The sequence below is a fragment of the Schistocerca gregaria genome, chromosome 1 (genome assembly GCF_023897955.1).
Source record: "Schistocerca gregaria isolate iqSchGreg1 chromosome 1, iqSchGreg1.2, whole genome shotgun sequence".
Lineage (NCBI taxonomy): Eukaryota > Metazoa > Arthropoda > Insecta > Orthoptera > Acrididae > Schistocerca > Schistocerca gregaria.
The window spans coordinates 492,729,721-492,749,803 of record NC_064920.1 but is presented as its reverse complement, the minus strand read 5'-3'; the positions used below and the strand labels follow the sequence as shown (position 1 = coordinate 492,749,803).

The following is a 20,083-nucleotide window of genomic DNA, read 5'->3' as shown; positions in this document are numbered from 1 at the left end:
TTCGCATTGACGGCACTTTGAACAGTGGACGTTACACTTCAGGTGTGTTACGAGCCATGGATCTACCCTTCATTCGATCCCCGCAAAACCCTACATATCAGCAGGATAATGCACGACCGCATGTTTCAAGTACGGGCCTTTCTGGATACAGAAAATGTTCGACTGCTGCCGTGACCAGCACATTCTCCAGATCTCTCACCAATTGAAAACCTCTGGTCAATGGTGGCCGATCAACTGGCTCGTCACAATACGCCAGTCACTACTCTTGATGAACTGTGGTATCGTGTTGAAGCTGCATGGGCAGCTGTACCTCTACACGCCATCCAAGCTCTGTTTGACGCAATGCCCAGCCGTATCAAGGCCTTTAATACGGCCAGAAGTGGTTGTTATGGGTACTGATTTCTCAGGATGTACGCACCCAATTGCGTGAAAATGTAATCACATGTCAGTTGTAGTATAATATGTTTGTCCAATGAATACCCGTTTATCATCTGCATTTCTTCTTGGTGTAGCAATTTAAATGGCTTTTAGTGTATGAAACACTCCAATAAGAGTACGCTTGTTATCTCCCGTAGGGTTGGATTTCAGTTCGGATGCAGCTGGGACTGTTTTGTACTTGTATACTGCTTACGACGGGCTTGGTATCTTTTCTGGAATTTTCCGCGCGGGGTAGCCTCGCTGTCTTGCACCTCTTGTCACGGTTCACGCGGCTGACCCCGTCGCAGGTTCGAGTCCTCCCTCGGGCATGGATGTGTCGTCGTCCTTAGCGTAAGTTACTTTTATATTAAGTAGTGTGTAATCTTAGGGACCGATGACCTCTGCAGTTTGGTTCCATAAGATCTATCACAAAATTTTCTGGAATTTATCTGTTTGCAACTTCCAGGATGAAGCCGCCCTTCGCCAACTCCGGGCTTGTATCGTTTAGGTATGAATGTGTTCTGCACCAGTATGAACTTTACGACGAGCGCCTCGTAGCTGGATTCGAGTATAGTCTTCGTTACGAACAACTTCATTTTCTCTTCTCTCAGTATTGCTTTCAATTTTTCCAATACCTATTTATATTTTTTTGCCTTTCTTTTGTCGTCGTTATTACTGATTTGTCATTTATTCTCCTTGAAAGCATTCTAAATTTAGTATTCCATTTCTAAAATTGTTTCTTTCTGTTTTTCTATTCTTTGAGGCTTTTCTCCTACTTAATCATTTTTGTAACTCATACTGTTTGTAAGTATTTTCTCCAGTATCTTTCTTTAGCGTTTTCAGATACATTCGGCAGATATGACCGGAGAAAATTAACCTTCGTTTTGTCACTAATTTTGATATTGATTACTCAACCATATGTAATTTGTATTGCATCTATTAATGTTCTAATAGTCCGTGTTTTAGATGCCTCTAGATTTTCCAGCTCATACTTCAGCATTCACATGCATATAAACATTCTGCTGTTACCATTGTGGTATAGTAGTCTACTTATGTTTATGCAGATATGCATTTACTGTAGTACGTATCTATATTTAAACTGTATTATTTTTGATTTTATTAACTCTTATATCAGTTGAGAATTTTTAGTTGATTTTTCTGTATGCTTTACTTCATTTATTTATATTTCATATTTCTTCGCTGTTGCTTACGAGGTATAGACCTATTCTCAACTGCTCTCTCTCATGTATTACAGCCAAGATGTCGACCTGCTGTTTTCTTACCCGCTGATCGACAAGGAGACGTCTATCGTATCAGAATTAATATCGCTGTGTAGTCACATCATGATTTAAAACAAGTAACTTTTCTATTCAGAATTCAGTCGGTCCGAGGTCTTGATAAAAGAAGTATTATTTTTTTTGGCAAGACGTCTTTGGAAAGGGCTGGAAAGCGACCATATCCTGTTATAGCTGGTTCTTTCATTTATTTATCTTTAATTTCCAATTACTGTATCATGTTGGACAGAAATACGGACACTGACGCAGGAAATGAAAGAAAAGCTTCACGAACTCGAAATTGTGTGTTCTGGGGAAGGAGTTTCAAGAATACAGAACTGGTCAGGGAAAGGAATGACCGGTGAAAATAGATTCAGTATTTGTACAGTGAATAGAAAGGAAACAATTAGAATGGCATTGTCACATAAGACCTACAGATGGAAAAATACATCTCGGAAAGTGTGGATATGGGACACCGAGACGTCCAGGAAGGCAGATGACAGGTAGACCTTGGAAGCACTGGAATTTCGGAATTACGGAGGCTAAGCAGAAAAGATTGCCGACAGAAGACAATTTGGTTATGGCGTGAAGATTGGGTAGCCGTGGACGGCCAAAGACACTGTAAAACAACCGCCTCCTCTCCCCTCCCCGCTCAAAAAGAAAAAAGTAAACAGGCTACACACTTAATTCATCCCTAAATTCATACCTTGCAATATATTTTAAAAAATTAAGTGCCGTGTTTGGAGTCCAAACTCGACTGCAGAGCCCCATCCGACCATCTGAGAGTGGGCTGGGTAGGTAAGATCACACCCAACAACAAGATGCCAACGGGTTACCATAAGCGCCTTGATTCGGGACAATACGTCGTTGCCAAAGTCAACTTTAGTGAACAAAATCGTGTGGATGAAAGGGATCACATCCGACTATCGACGATTGTAGCGGAGGCTAGGTGAGTCACACAGCAACAGTTCCTCAAGTAGCCAATGTTTGAGAGCGACCAGCAAATAGTCATTCCATCCAAAATCGCCTCCTACGTGTGAGATGCCAAAGTCTGACATTCGTTCCTCTTAATGGTTGAGATGTGATACTGTAGTAGGATAATGCAAATTATATGGACGGTTAATCGGCGAGGAATGGAACCAGAAGAATACTGACAAGAATCTGGGGCGTGTTACGACATCAAGGAAGAGCTTCCATGAGTGGTAGTAAAAGTAGCTGTAGGGGATGAAAACTGCAATGGAAGAAATGTAATGGAGAATTCAGGATGCTTTTGAATGAAGAGATTTGTCGCAGGAGAGGAATTCGTGGGACGCTGCGTCAAAATACTCTCACTCTAAAGACTGATGATAAAGGAAAACGATAACAGACAGCCACGGATTTAGAAAAATAAAACAGTGTGGATATGAAGTCTGAAGAGGTTGACTTTTAGTCGGTCGGGAGAAGTTTGCAGAATTTCGTTGACCGTGCTGTGTCAGCAAGTGGCACTCACACACGACAGTTCAGACTCCTGGCGGCAAGTTCTTGCTGCCGACAGAAAGTGACAGAACGTCACAGTCTGCAGGAGTCCTTCACACACGAAATTCTACTAGATACAGTTCCGGGAGCCACACCACCAAGTGTTCGCGAAGCTCTAGTTCACACTGTGACAGCCTAGTTAGCAGAAAGAAGGAAGATTAGGAAACCGAAGACAATGTACTTACACTGTGATGGACTTGAGAAAGCGTTCAGCAAACGCTTCAGCAAGAAAGATGTTGATTCTGTGAAGTCAGGCAACATTTATAAGCTCTACATCAGAAGCAGCACTGACGTGTCAGTGGACGTATTTTCTCACTCAGAGCGCAGATGGCTCTGGAAGAAGAAAGGCAGGTAATTGTTTAATGTACTGTCGATGCCGGTGACATTAGAGGCAAAGCACAAGCTCGATTTCGGAAAGAATGGGGAAGGAATCGGCTGTAAACGTCTAAAACGCACTTGCCTTAACCGATTTAGAGAAACCGTAGTAAAACTAAATCTGGATGGAATTGCACACATCTGATCACACCACCTTATTGTATGACTTGTTTCCGTCACTAATGTCAACAGGAACTGTTATTGCTCAGTCCAACAGTGGAATACACTCTAAAAAAATGTGATGTACCACGAAGAAATTATTCGAATGCGACAGAAATCGGTAGATGTGATGCTCATATACAAACAAATGATTACAATTTCAGAAAAATTGGATGATTTATTCAAGAGGAAGAGCTTGACTAATTGGGCAAGCTCATAATGCGTTGGACCACCTGTGGGCATTTTGCAAGGTGTTATTCGGCTTGGCATAAATTGATGGTCTTCTGCATTCCAATTTCTGCCAATTTATCCCTACGTCGACGATATTTTACGCTTCGTTCTGTTGCCCTTCGTGGAAAGCCATCCTGGCTTATATTTCAGCAAAGTAATACCTGTACCCACACACTGAGAGTTTCTACTACTTGCCTTGGCGAGTGCCAAATTCTACCTTCGCCAGCAAGGTTTCCGCATTTCTCCACACCTGAGAACGTTTGCGCAGTTATGGAAAGGGTCTACCAACCATTTCCGGATTCTGACGATCTAGTGAGCCAGTTGGACAGAATTTGGCACGATATCCCGTAAGAGTACATCCATCAACTCTGTCAAATCAGTCCTCAGTGGAATAACATCTTGCAAGATGTTCAGATGTGGACCAATGCATTATTAGCTTGCTCAATTGGTCAAGCCCTTTCTCTTGAATAAATCATCCAGTTTTTTCTGAAATTGTAATCATTTCTTTTCCTGATCATGTGCATCTCATCTACCGATATCCGTCCCATTCGGCTAATTCCTTCATGATGTGTATTTTTCCCTTAGAGTGTATATTGTAAACAGTAATGTTACTGTAACACCTCGTTGGGATACTCCAAAAATTACTTTTACATCTGGCGATTTCATCCCATGAAGAATAACGTACTGACTTCTGTCTCTTAGAATCCAGAACCCTTCTTCTACGGCGCTCTTAAATTTCAAGGATCAACAGAGCGAGTAATACTTTAAAAGATGGGGAAGGGAATCCCCCATGCCGTTGACTTGACGCGGCGGGGTCATGTAAATGTTAGCCTACACGGAGAACGTAAATTAGGTTGGACGAACGGCACTTTGGAATCATCTCCTCCAGATTTTGAGTCCTTTGTCTCAGCGGCTGCATTTCGAGTTCCAGCAGTACTGAGCTTATTACAGAGTAGCTGGTTAGTTTCGCTACGAATAAGAACAGGACACTGCTCTGAAAATATTAGAGAGCCCACCACCATTATTCAGTACTGATAAACAGAATGGATGTAAAAGTTGAATATGGAGGACCGCAAAATGAACCCTATTATTTTCACCGACGACCACAGCTGTGGTTGCGAATCTTTGACTCTGTTTTCAACGAATAATAAATAAAAAGTGACCTGTAAACGTGAATGAACAGGTAGCAGAACTGTAACGCATTAAGTTGGTTCAGTATGTTATCGTGTTTCACTAAACGTTTATATAGTGCATACACCTCATAAGGTATTGCATTTAGTCGATCAGACGTCTATCAGTAGTGAAAACCCATACAGGTGAAAGTGTATCACTTGAAGGTGTGCCACAATAGCAGCAGAAGCGGTCCAGCAAACATTGGTCCCGAATGCGTTTACGATCCGCTGCTTACTTCGGTATGATTGTCCAAGTTATTACGAATAATCCGCTGGATTTCTGTCGTTCTCATATCAAAATTGAACTGTACAACACTTCCGTTGACGCGGATGAAGAATTGCAGAGCGAATTGTGGACTCTTGTCTTTGTTTATGCGATGATATGGGAGTGTTTTAAAGAATCTGTATTTCAGTGAAGGGACGCGCCTAAGGGAGAGATTAGCAGTCAACCGGATTGATAGATCCACTGAAGAAGTGACTGCTCTTCAAAGCAGAAAATCAAAACGTCTTATCAGTATATATACAGGTAACAGTTTCTCAAAGAATATATTCAAAGACAAAGGATTTGTAAAAGGGAGGGTACAGTAGAAGGTATTCCTTAAATAACCGGAAGTCAGATTCAAGGAATGAAGAGAACAGTGGCGATGTGGGCTCCAGAAAAGCTGGTAATGGAAGCAGAAATTACTTGAATCGAACCTGTTAAAATTTTATACAGTTTCGATATCTTATTATGCCTCGTTTCTGACACTGCTTCTTCCATTATCCACACTGATGGGGAACGTAATACACCATAGATTTTGGTTTCCGTGTGTTATTCAATATCGCACATTTCTGAGTAATTGGTCCTCACACGTTCATTTAACACAACTGATATTCGTTCATTTTAAGCTGCTGAAGTTTCTCTAATTGTTAGCTACTATCGCGGCGATGACAACATAGACATAAGCAAAAAACAGATTCTGGTAACTTCCGTGATACTGTAGTTGAGAGCCCAGTATCTACGATGAGTAATGTTACAAATCTCTGACTAGAACTCAGACATTAACGCCTAATCAGTTTCTTCGCCTGCGCTCTTCAGATGAACACCTCCTACACTAGCAGATAGAAAGTTATTCTATCCACGTCAGGAAACATTGTAATGGGAGATAATTTGCTTGTGGGAAAGTTAAATTGTAAGGAAGGAAGCACTATATATTTACATTACTATTTTAAGAACTGAGCTTTGTTTAGCGATAATTTTTGTTAAGTTATTATATTAGTGGCAATCTATATTTTCGGTGTTCTATGAAGACACAGTTTGCTATACACACTACAACCAAAAAATTTCAATTATTTACAAAATACTATGCTATTTTATGGTTAATCGATAGGTGCTCCTTCTTTCGACTGAATAAATAGGAACACTTAATGTGATTTTAATGAGATTCTGACATATTACCTCATATGACGAAAATTTCAATTTTAATTCATTAACTTCTGCATACATCATTGCAGATCGTGACAAATTGAAGTGAAAGTTGTAATCTAAGTTTTAGTGAAAGGTTTATCTGCATTTTCATGAAGAAAATTACATTTATTTTATCAAACAATTGGCATTAGGCAAAACACGCACGTTACGCAAAACTGTAATGTTTTACACAATTTCTGTAAAGTGAAAATCTTTACTTCATACTTTTCCGAGTCGTGTAAAGAGCGTTCTCGGTCAGCTCATAAAATGTGTAGCACTTTTCGCATTTCATAAAATGCTTACTATGACTTCTGCTCTCATCGTGAATGTGTGAGTCACTAACAAAGATTAATAAACCTATTGAAGATCTGCACACTAAATATAAGAACGTATCAGTTGTGTGGCATGATTTCAGATCGTTATTAGAAACAAAAGACCTTGGCATTAATTATTTACTAAACCACCGTCCAACCAAAAAAGTAGAAAAAGGATTTTCATCTGCAAAATTATCAGTACTTTTTGGAGGCAACGTTCACGTACCCTGCATCGGCTGATTTTCCTGTACACATTGAATTTATAGGGTGATTCTCCACTGGGCGTGGAAAATCAAAAAACGTACAGATGTTTCTACATGTCTTTGGCAAGAGAGCAGCCTCTTTGCACACTAAATTGTCCTTCAGCTTGGACCAAAAATTTGCAGAGACTTATTCGTGTTTATCTGAAACGTATTTTTAAATATTTTAGATAAGAGGCTCCTTGTCTCATAATTTTTCATCATCAGTTGCCATGTTTTGAGCAGAACTGTATACACATGACTTCATGTGCAAATTGCAGACCTACACATTTTATGATTAAATATCTTCATGTTTTATAAGTTAATAGCTGTCCAATCGAAAGGAAATATACAAACAGTAGAAAGGACAAGAAATAAGGGACCGTGCAACAATAATAAACGACCGAGGGAACTACTAGGATTTTTCACTGAAGTGCACTGATGAGCCAAAACATGATGACCACATGATTAATAGCTTGCTTGTCCATGTTTAGAACTAAGTATATCGCTGATTTTGCGTAACAGGGACTCGACAGTGTGCTGGTAGATTTCTAAAGGTATGTGCCATTAAATGTGTACACACGTGTCATGTAATTCGCTTAAATAACAGGCTGCTCATTTGCGTAAGGGATGGTGTTGCCCGATATCGACCCAGATGTGTTCCATCAGGCGAATTTGGTCGCAGCGACATCAACATGAGTTCACTCTGCTACTCAAACCACTATAGCAGGCACGGACAATTATACTGCTGAAAGTTGACATCTCCGTCGGGGAAGACGTCAAGCATGGAAGGATGCTGTCAGAATGTATTGCATTATTACCACAGGTCCCATGCAAGCGCAGAAAAATGTCTCCCTTTGCATAACACTGCTCCCACCAGCCTGAATCCGTGGCGCGCTACACGTTTCGAGCCGTCGTTCACCTCGTTGACGGCTTTCGTGGAGACGACCATCGACCTTTTGTAGCAAAATGTGATTCACCCGATGAGCCGACACGTTTACATCGATCGATGTTCGAATCCTGTTCGTTTCGCGCACAGTGCAATAGTTACTGACGATGTCACTGGATCAAATTGTGAATGTGGGGATGGTCTACTGTGGAGCTCCGTGTTCAACAATGTCCCATGAACGGTGTGCTCCGAAACACTTGTTCGCGCACCAGCATTGTGCTGTTTCGGCAGAGATGCCACAGATCGCCATCCACCCAACTTTACAGAGCAAAGCAGCTTACGACCGCCACATTCTGTGACGAGTTGTGGATATCCTGACATTTAACGCCTATTGGTAATTTCGCTGTACTTCTCGCTCTTTCCGCCGGCCTGTGTGGCCGAGGGGTTCTAGGCGTTTCAGTCTGGAACCGCGCGACCGCTCCGGTCGCAGGTTCGAATCCTGCCTCGGGCATGGCTGTGTGTGATGTCCTTAGGTTAGTTAGGTTTAAGTAGTTCTAAGTTCTAGGGGACTGATGCCCTCAGATGTTATGTCCCATAATGCTCAGAGCCATTTGAACCATTTTTTTTCAATCTCTTTCCGCATACGCTCACGACAGTAACACATGATCATTCGACCAACTTTGCTGTCTTCGAGAGACTGGGTCACAGGCTGGTAATAACAATCTTCACTTTGTTAGTCGATTATCTCAACGGATCTCCGCATGCAGCCCACGTTTTCTCTAGCGTGATTCCCCGTACATGTCGGCTCTGCTTACATATTTTTGTTACCGCGTCATGTGCCCGCAACGCCACCAGGTGCCGTCCAGCGCCGTGGTGAACAGTGGTCATAATGTTTTGGCTGATCAGAGTAAGAACGACACATAGTACAAAGGTAACAGTATTGTATCATGCACTGAAAATTCAATGGATGCAAATTTCGATTCTGGAAACGGGAAAAAATATAAGAATGGAACAAAATTACCAAGATACTTTAGTCCATCAATCTTCATGTGTCATACACGTTAACCTTCGACACTCTTTTATTCGATACGAATGGAGAAAACCCAAAGATGAATGTATTTCTGTTACAGTAATTCAGTCAAAAATTTTTTACTCAGGGCTATAGTCCAGACGTAGTACTGCTCAGGCATGTGACTAGCAGAAGAGAGAGACTCAACTGTCTGTTCTCGCGGGTAGGGTTTCCTGAAGGAAGGTTTGGGTACCGGACGGCAGTGTGTTGTGGTGGTGGTGCCTGGCGAACATACGCGGCTCGTTGCGCAGGAACTATTTGGCATCCTACCGTGACAAGCTCCAGTTGCACGAGCAAAGCCTTCTATTCCATAGGCCTCTCGACTTTGGACAATCCGGTGATGTTCTAATACAGACGCGCTGATTGTCGAATGGCAGCCGAATTAGGACCCAATGTATAACGAATATCCTCTTCCTCGTACCGAAGAGCCGTACCGCGCTGATGGGTTTTGCTTTGGTGCTCCTATTTACTTTTGCACAACGTTCTGACGTCATGGCGCAAATAATTCTATCCATTGTCCTCCTCTACTTTGAAAAGCACAACACTGAATTCAGTGTGATGACTTGGCGTTCAAATGCATATCAGTTCTGTGGAACAATCGTCACGCACCAGCTTGGAGACAAATTTGTACCTCATCAATAGGTATTTGTGACTAGAGAATGAACATCTGGTGCCGTACATTTCGAGGAACTGTAAAGGACCTTTAGAAACCACGTTAAGATTGTACAATATGTGTCTGACACGAAAAGTTACCAACCATTCTGCATTACTCGTATTAACGAGCGGCAGTAATACGTGTGCGTCTAGTGCGAAAAATGTTCAAAGATGCTCAGCTATCAGTGGAGTGGTACATGTTGAGAAATTCGGTAGAGAATAGAAAACAAACATATAGACCATTGGAGAGGCTGTGAAAGTAGACGTAATTAAGGCTGTAATGAGAGTCAGGTTGAAACAGGCGGGACACGTAATGAGATGCATTAAAGGTAGATGGACCAAGCAAGTTCCTTCCTGAACCCCGGGAGATAAGAAAGGACATAAAGGATGACTTAATGGAAGGTCGATGGATGGCATTAAGAAAACGCATGTGCAATATTGATACGTGTATCTGTAGGCCGCAAAATATAGAGGAGGTCAAAAAATGGTTCAATTGGTTCTGAGCGCTATGGGACTTAACTTCTGAGGTCATCAGTCCCCTAGAACGTAGAACTACTTAAACCTAACTAACGTAAGGACACCACACACATCCATGGCCGAGGCAAGATTCGAACCTGCGACCGTAGCGGTCGCGTGGTTCCAGACCGTAGTGCCTAGAACCGCTCGGCCACCCCGGCCGGCAGAGGAGATCATTAAACTGCTGTGAATTTCCAGCTGTTGACAACGATGAATCATGGGCATAACATTATAATCACTGTCAAGTCTTCGAGTTGTAGTGAAAGTATTTTGTGAACAGCTGCTTCGTAGCCCCGAAGCTTCTGCAGATGAGAAAATAGAAGAGGGGACATCAGAAAATGGAACCATCTGCAAACAAGCCAGAATTCCACGCTATAGAATCCATTGATTACGCTGATTGCTTATCAAGAATTTCAGTTATCATGAGACATTGAGAGATTGAAAAAGAATCTCGAAAGATGGAGGTTCATCAGCATTTTTTCTCCAGTACACGAGCATTAGCTCAGGTATGACAAATATGAGGAAGATAATTGGCTGTGTCCCATTTTTAAAGGTGTGCACTCATGCTTGTGATGCCCACTGAGGAGGTACTAAACCGAGCAGTAGCGGCTTCAGGTCACAAAGTCTGACAACGGCCTGGAGAGCTTTGTGCTGACTCCACATCTCTTCATGCCGCTTCGAATGACACCATGAGTGGAGGATGACACGGCTGTCGGCCGATACCGATGTGTCCGCCTTGGATGCGGACAGAGATTACGTTATGGAATATATCAATCAGAATGACTAGTCTTAGATTTGGGCCTCGAATATCCGGATCCACTCCTCAATACACCGTAAGCACTGCACAACCTCGCTCGGTAATGATCCTGTCTGACTGCTACTGGACGTACGTGATGAATCACACAATGATGGTGTGAACAGTATTGACAAGGCAGAAGTATTCCTTTTTTTGTAATAATAAATTCATAACTTTACCAGTGTAGCTACCTAATTTTGCTAAGCACATCTGCGATGTGAGTGATCAGCAAAGTCAATTAGTTTATTACACTCGGTATTCCGTAGCGGCTCTATCTATTTACTTTTGAGAAGATGTTCCCGTATCCTGCTCGTGCTCGTGAGCGTTTGGCGCCACCACTGGATAAACGCTATACGTTTCTGCTTCCGCAAAGTAAACAAGGCCATTTCATCTCTACGGTGCAGCGCACCTCACCGTAACGGCTCCACAGGTGGTTTGGCGCTCTGCGCGCCACCAACAGGTAGCCCGCAGTGCCGGAGCGCCGGGACTGACATCATGCAGAACAGTGGCGGAAGGTGCGAGAGGTGACAAACTCAGATACTCATGCACATCAGTGTTAACAGCAAACATGAAACACTCGTAAACACAAGTTTCCAGTTTAAAAACAACAATAATCCCAAGCAAAACAATCATGCATTTTTATGTGGTGAAACATTTATCGAATTTTATTTACAGCTGTCGTCCCCATGGATCTTCACCAAGTACATTGAAAACCAGTTATAACAAAAATGAATTACGTATCAAGCAACTGTGTTAGAAATGTGTCTTTTTAAATACCACATACGCATTTAGTGAGATGTTGTGTTGGCTGCAAATACAGAACCTTTCATAACTCGTTTAAATGTTGGTAGGAATGTGTATCTGCAACAAAGCGTTGCTCTCTCAATGTCCAGAGCAGTTCCATTCCCATAGACGTTAATCTATAGAAACTGTAAATTTATGTTGTTTGGAGTTCGTTATTTGTCATCTGAATGTTATTATTGCAGACTTCTTCTTTTAGTTACAGTTTTACAGAGAAAGTTACCTATAATAGTTCAGTAATAACAGATTTTCTTAGATTCTCCACAATTATGTAGTGCAGCTATTACTAATTGCTTCCTTCTTACTGTTATATTATATACTTTCACGGAAATAAATTTTTAAAATAAAAGGATGTTTGTTCACGACTTGCAGGAAATTATGATGAAGGAAGCTTGGATTGTACACACACACACCGAGAGTGTTGGAGATGGAGCACGAGCTCATTACACAACTTGCTTTCTTAGCGCTGATCACCATTGACCCCATAGCTATGGTCGTGTGGTGACTTGGTATTCTCTCCTCCCACATGTGTCTTCACTGTAACTACTTCGCCCTCTCCACCTATGCAGTATTGTCTTTCTTCTCCAGGAGTTTCATGAATAAATTTATAAATTTGGATCGTTCACTCTGTACGTTATCCTGTTGTCTTCCAAACTCATTGATTCCACACAGTAAAAAGCTGTATCTTTCAAATTCGGCCTTACAAACAGTATATGACTATTCTTCTGGGTTGCAGGTAGTACCGAACTGTCAATAGTTAAGAAAATCGCTTGCCTTGGCGGTTAAAGCATAAAGAGAATGGAGAATGAACGAAATGTGCGGCAGCCATTTTTTATTTAATGTATTTATGAATGTCAGCTTTTTGTCCACAATCTCGTCTGATGAGTGTTACATCTAGTTATATTTTTTCTTGATCTTTATTTCTGTGAATAATCTCTGCACTGTTCTTAGTAACCCATTAACGACATTATTCTCTTTCCACTCTCTGCTGATTCAATAATTAAAAGTGGGCACTAACAGATATGCAGGTACATTGTCCCTCAGACTGTCGCTGCTGTAAGGAAATATTTCCAGGCGCTTTTCTGTGTGGCTCGTATAACTTCACTTCCTACTTCATATGATCTTTTGTTGTTAATACCGTTTTATAACATCTCTTTCTAATTCTTGCAGTTTTTTTTATCCCCGTGTTATGGCTCGCTCAGTTTCATGCAGTGAAATGGTCAGTGGAAGTTTAGCAAATTATTTCGTAAATAGAAGGCATTTGGTTAGTTTGGGCTGCATTTCAAGTCGTTTGCCTGTATTTATTGCTAGGTAAGACTTGTTACAGTTCTTCGTATCTTTTTCAAATTTAGTTTTTAGAACGTTGACATTCTCATTCTTTCGATGCTTTTTGCTTTGGATTATCCGTAAACAGAAGCTACACAAAGTAAACTTTACGCTATCCCTCATAATATCCGTTCCTCTTTGGAGCAAGCCTGACCTATCGATTATTTCACTCCGCTATGTTTTAATTATCTCACTGAAACTCCGTATTTGCGCTTTGTGGACGAATATGGGAAGAACGTACATCAGCAAAGAAACTCTATTTTAGGAAATAAAATTACTTAAGTTCTGCATGTGTGAACATATATTCTTTCAAATAAATGTTTAGCCTTTTACCAAATAAACCTCAAACACTCCAATGAATCTGTTTGGTCATAACTCTGCTATATAGTTTTCGAAGTCTTTTCATTCGCTAACCTTCTAATCTACTTATTACTCAAAGGGGGATTTTTAAATTTGAAGCTTCTTGATGCACAAAGTTGAACATTTTAAGCTTGATAACATCCTTTCTCAGTAAATACAACTATCAGTAGCAGTAGACGATGCTTGAGAATCAGGTTCCACAGTAAAGAATTGGAGATGAAACAGTGTCAGTGTAGGTCCGAAGGGGGCTATTCACTTATGAGGTATAAGATTGTAAATTGTAGCTCCTGGCAGTTTCCACAACCTGTTCATTGAACCGACGTTCTAGCATTTCTTGCGGAACACATTGTCTCAGTACTTGCTTGATATGCCACTAGCACGTCAAAGCAAGTGTTTTATGCATGACGGCACTCCTGCACAGTTCAATGTGCTCGACAGAAATCAGTCCAATTCACGCCAACCTGATATGTGGGTGTATATGAAAGGTGGATCAGTTCTTTAGCTTACGGGCATACCTGTTTTAAACCACTGGCCGTCCTCCTGTGTGACTATGGTAGTTGGGCGGGTTAGCTTTATCCTTCATTGAAGGAGCCCCTCCTCTTGTATGAGTCGCGGAAGAATATGTGTAAGACAACACATTATGCCAGGTGTATTCGACAGTGCTTGGTACGAACTGCAGTGGCGAAGTGGAGCCCGCATCTCATACCTTAAAGGAATTTGACTTCATTAATTCAACGTCTTTTTTTAATAACATGTATGTTTTATCACCATTATGTAAGACGTCATGAAGCTAGCCAGTGTTGTTCAAGTATGTCACGGCAAATTCGCGATGCGAATCTGTGGATGGAATGACGAGTGTGAGTTGAGTATGTGACACTGTGATTATGAAGAGTAGACAAGAATATTTTTCGTACATTGTAGATGGACGTATTATTGTAAGAAAATGAAGCAAATAAGACAGTTAAAATACGGAAAAGTGGGTACTTCCAATACAATTGCGTGAAATCTTGAAACTCATTCATAACTTTCAGGAAAACAGTAAGATAACGGACACTTCTTTCAGTTAATATGACAATCTCATAGCTCGAAAAATGTTTGAGGCCTCACATTGATATAGGGTTTTCTTCTTGATTAGAGGAATTCGATTCCTAAAAATTTACCACTAGTTACAATACATCCAGTGTAATGTGTTAAAACTCAACCTGAAGTCATAATGAACTCCCAATGTCGTAAAGAGATTTTTGTGACGAAACATTTCTTCTTCGATGCTTCATGGGGTTAACAACCAAATAAATATGAATTAACTGTAACTATAGAAGAAAATTAAAAAAAAAAACAATTTTACTTTCAGAAGTAAGAAAGAACAGAACAAATTGTGATCTTCAGGCAGGCAGAGAGGCGCGAGGTAGGGCTTCGACTCCAGGCAGGGACAGCCGAGCAGAGGCGTCAGGCAACATGCGGGGTCTGTTCTGGGGTGGTCGCATGCCCAGGCAGGCACACCGACAAACGCCACTGAGGTGGATGCGACTCACCGCTGTCGTATAACTCACATATCTGCAACTCGGCCATCTTGGTATGCGTGATGTCCTTGTGCGACGCGAGGAAGAGCACCACCTCCCTCTTCTCGTTCTTGATGGGCACAATGTCCAGCAGGCACCAGAATGGTGTTCCTGAAAATACAAGTTAGCATCACTTCAGCTGTTGTAGTACACCAGTGGAAAACGAAAGATGAAAACCAGTGAAGCAATAATTCCACATCACCGAATATGTACTGGCAAAATGTGACAATGTGAACTAATCAAATACTTTTGTAGCACTTCCGTTCCTGTATTTTATCGGGAGCTGGGAATGAAACAGTGAGACCTCGGTGTGTACCCCTTGGACATTCGGCTGTACCGCAAAACATTCAGATTGCCCGAGACTGTAATTGGCACTAGAGACTGCATATCCACTGTTGGTAAACAATACATTTAGTATCAGACCTACGAAAGGCTCCGCACAATGAGGTGGCGCTACAACCAGGGAACTATTTTCCTACACCTGGTACGCATGGCCTGAAAACCGATCGTGTACTCTTCCGCCAGACATGCTTATAACGAGCCGCCCGAGACTGTACAGTCCTTCAACGGCGGCAAACCCTGCGGATTAGGCCACTACGGAGGATTCTTCATTTGTCTTTCAAATCTCCAACGTTCTACCTTTACGATGTATCCTGAGAATTGGAAGTTATCGACTGATTTAAGAACACTACCCAATCATTCTACAGACAGACATACTCGTGTGTAAAACCAATCATTCGCCGCTTAGCTGGACCCCATGATCCTCGAGACCTCTAGAAACGTCCAGGTACCTCACCGTGCAGTGTTTAAGGGACCAGAGTTGGTGTCTCTGGCCCAATACTACCTACGCAAACCCGACAGCACACAGAATAATAAGATATCCTTACAGACTTAACTCCTTACATGCAGATGCAGCAGCAAATGCCGTCAAGGTAAACACTACACTCCACCTCATACATAAGGGAAGCTGCGATTTTGCTGCTGACAGGAGAGTTCCCGCCGAAGCTGTCTCCACTAGCAGCCACTCATCCGCACCGCCAATCACAGCGTAGAGGAACTCTGCCTGAACCATGCAGGGAATTGCCTCGCCGTCAACCCGAGCGGTCGCCGCCTGCCACCGACCAACGCTTCGTGCGTCCAGGTCCATTCATTCCGCGAGTCACTACGCCTCCGTTGTGCAACCGCCGCTCACCCTCATACCACTGCCTGGCGAGACGCCGCTTGTCCTACAACCTCCGACGGGCTCAGTCGTCGCCATTGTTTACCACTGACCACTGAATCGCGAGACTAGGCACTACGCGACTCAGTATGTACTTCCCACAGTTACCTACAGTATTAGCTTCATTTCTCGTTGTCAGGCAGTGCCTAATATTTTCTTGTTACTCGTGTTCCACGCTCAATGACATAACGATTTCCATCACTACCTGCTGGCATATCGATAAGTGTGATGTTACCCTTGAGGTCGCGGACATAAAAGAACAGTATGTGACTTCCCTGTGTAATGAAAACCTGTTCGAAAGTGCACATCACGGAAATCATAAGTTCATATTGTTCAAATAGCTCTGAGCACTATGGGACTTAACATCTGTGGTCATCAGTCCCCTAGAATTTAGGCTTCCGTGCATGGTACCGGGCCCAAATTTGACTCACCCACGACTCTGTTGTACTCGTGAGGCGCGCATTGGTGTCTGGCGGTTTCTGCGCTCCTCTACAACGACCCTCAGGCGTCTTACAAATCCTGCATTCATCGGCGAAGAGAACGGGACGCCACTAGTCAAGGTTCCGTTACAGGTGTCCCCTTCTTTGAGCACCATTGGACTGTGAGGTTTGTACTGTCTGAATGGGCGTTAAGAGTCCAAATTGATCGAATGGATACCATCGTGTTCGCTTTTTCCACGTAGCTCTCCCAGTCACCAGTAAAGAAGCAGGAAAAAATTGGACTGCTTTCTCCTTGAATTGCCTGTGAGCCCTAATTTGTCGGTAGTGGTCGCTGGGTGGTGCTGCTGGTAACAGGCGACCACTAAGAACCATATATTCCTTGTTTTGCATCTACCGATAGCCTGTGAATGTTATAATGGCGTCACTACGGTTTGCTTCCCAGCCGGCAATATCCTGTGTAGAGAAACTCTGTTTCCCGTAACGTGACAATATGAGCGCGATTTGAACTTGAAATAAGCCTGAGAGACACTGCGCGTACAAAGACAGCAATGACCTATTCGTAGCACATCTAGTCGATCTGGAATGGATTTAAAATGTTGTTCACCATTGTTTAATTAATGTAATTCTTTCTGGGTTGCAAAAATTTAATGTTTTCCCGTGTAAATTACGTAATTTTTGCATCTTCTGTACAAATAATATCTGTGTATGTTGCACGTCATTTTGTGTGTGCTTCTGACGTTCATTTGTCACCTGAAAACAGTCTAAGAAGCCGAAAGCTGCCGATACGTGAGCTAACAAATATGAATTTGCATAACGTTATAATTGTTTCCATTTAATATTAAAAATCGATTTCTTTTTACAAACTCACGGAATATATTTATGAAAAGAAAGTAATATCTATCAGAGCGATTCTCAGCCAATACAGCACAGCGAGAAGGCACGTGGCATAATACGTATTCTAAAACCTATCACGAAATGGGGAAATAGAAAATAAAGGAGATGGAGATAACAGGAAAATATTATGGAATCGGCATTTAGAAGAAAAGGAAAATCAGGAGCTGTTAAAATGGTTCAAATGGCTCTGAGCACTATGAGACTCAACTTCTAAGTTCATCAGTCCCCTAGAACTTAAAACTACTTAAACCTAACTAACCTAAGGACATCACACACATCCATTCCCCGAGGCACGATTCGAACCTGCTACCGTAGCGGTCTTGCGGTTCCAGGCTGTACTCAGGAGCTGTACGTACGGACTAGTGAACTGACTGACAAAATGAGGAAAATCTGCAACATGATCAACAAGAGCTGATTCACCCGATCTTCCTGACTGAGCATAATTACAACGCTTAGCCTGTGTGTGAAAAGCTTGAAGATAAAGTCTGTCAGTCGCAAGCACTCTCTGCACTAACAATGAGCATAATCCACAGACAAGAGGCAACAGAATATCGTTCATGAACTGGATTCTAACAAGCTAAATTGATCATCTCTAACGTCACACACCGAACGAGGTGACACAGTGGTAAGCCCACAGGACTCGCATTGGAGAGGACGACTTTTCAAATTCGTGTCCAGTCATCTGATGTAGCTTATCCGTGATTACCCCGAATCGCTCCAGGCAAATGCCTGTATGATTTTTTTCCCCTCTTTTAATACACTACTGGACATTAAAATTGCTACACCACAAAGACGACGTGATACAGTGGCGAAATTTAACCGACAGGAAGATGCTGTTATATGCAAATGTTTAACTTTTCAGAGCATTCACACAAGGTTGGCGCCGGTGGCGACACCTACGACATGCTGCCATGAAGAAGTTTCAAACCGATTTCTCGTACACAAACAGCAGTTGACCGTCGTTGCCCGGTGAAACGTTGTTGTGATGGCTCGTGTAAGAAGGAGAAATGCGTACCATCAGGTTCCCGACTTTGAAAAAGATCGGATTGTAGACTATCGCGATTGAGTTTTATCGTATCGCGCCATTGATGCGTTGGTCGAGATCCAATGACTGTTAGCAGAATATGGAATCGGTGGGTTCAGAAGGGTAATACGGAACGCCGTGGTGGATCCCAATGGCCTCGTATCACTAGCAGTCGAGACGACAGGCATCTTATCCGAATGGCTGTAACGGATCGTGCAGCCACGTCTCGATCCCTGAGTCAACAGATGGGGACGTTTGCAAGACAACCATCTGCACGAACAGTTCGACGACGTTTGCAGCAGCATGGACTATCAGCTCGGAGACCACGGCTGCAGTTACCCATGACGCTGCATAGCAGACAGCAGCGCCTGCGATGGTGTACTCAACGACGAACCTGGGTGTACGAATGGCAAACCGTCATTTTTTCGGATGAATTCGGGTTCTGTTTACAGCAGCCGTGTTTGGTGACATCGCGGTGAACGCACATTGGAAGAGTGTATTCGTCATCGCCATACTGGCGTATTACCCGGCGTGATGGTATGGGGTGCCATTGGTTACACATCTAGGCCACCCCTTGTTCACAGTGACGGCACTTTGAACAGTCGACGTTACATTTCAGATGTGTTACGACCCGTGGCTCTGCCCTTCATTCGATCGCTGCGAGACCCTACATTTCAGCAGGATAATGCATGACCTCATGTTGCAGATCATGTACGGGCCTTTATGGATACAGAATATTTTCGATTGCCGCCCTGGCTAGCACATTCTCCAGATCTCTCATCAATTGAAAACGTCTGGTCAATGGTGGCAGAGCAACTGGCTCTTCACAATACACTAGTCACTACTCTTGATGAACTGTGGTATCGTGTTGAAGCTGCAAGGGTAGCTGTACCTGTACACGCCACCCAATCTCTGTTTGACTCAATGCCCAGTCGTATCAAGGCCGTTATTACGCCCAGAGGCGGTTGTTCTGGGTACTGATTTCTCAGGATCTATGCACGGAAATTGCGTGAAAATGTAATCATATGTCAGTTATCGTATAATATATTTGTCCAATGAATACCCGTTTATCATCTACATTTGTTCTTGGTGCAGCAATTTTAATTGCCAGTAGTGTATATCGTGCTTGCGGTCCGACCCTAATGACCTTGACTTTGACAGGGCGATGAACCCTAACCTACCTTACATCCTACGTTCTGAATTATATAGATCTTTTGTAACTGTAAAGATTACTAGGGTCAAATGCGTTTCGATTTATTGTAAAGCATCTTCCGTTATCAGTGTAACAATATGTTCCACCTCCTTATTATGATTTCTAGGATCATGAACTGTTCACATGCTTTAACTTATTACTATAAATATAATAAGATTCTACATATACGTCAGTACTATG

General features: G+C 42.4%; 1 protein-coding gene across 5 annotated transcripts in view; it reads right to left on the bottom strand.

Annotated features, from left to right (window-relative positions):
- Window positions 1-20,083, bottom strand: part of LOC126353886 (potassium voltage-gated channel subfamily H member 8) — a 1,477,332-nt gene that overhangs the window by 370,635 nt on the left and 1,086,614 nt on the right. For 3 of the 5 annotated variants that reach the window (XM_050003103.1, XM_050003121.1, XM_050003113.1), the window contains exon 4: window positions 15,087-15,224. In XM_050003103.1, the coding sequence (XP_049859060.1) occupies window positions 15,087-15,224 (138 nt within the window). The remainder of the gene's footprint in view (window positions 1-15,086; window positions 15,225-20,083) is intronic. The other 2 variants (XM_050003094.1, XM_050003128.1) reach the window with 1 other exon arrangement.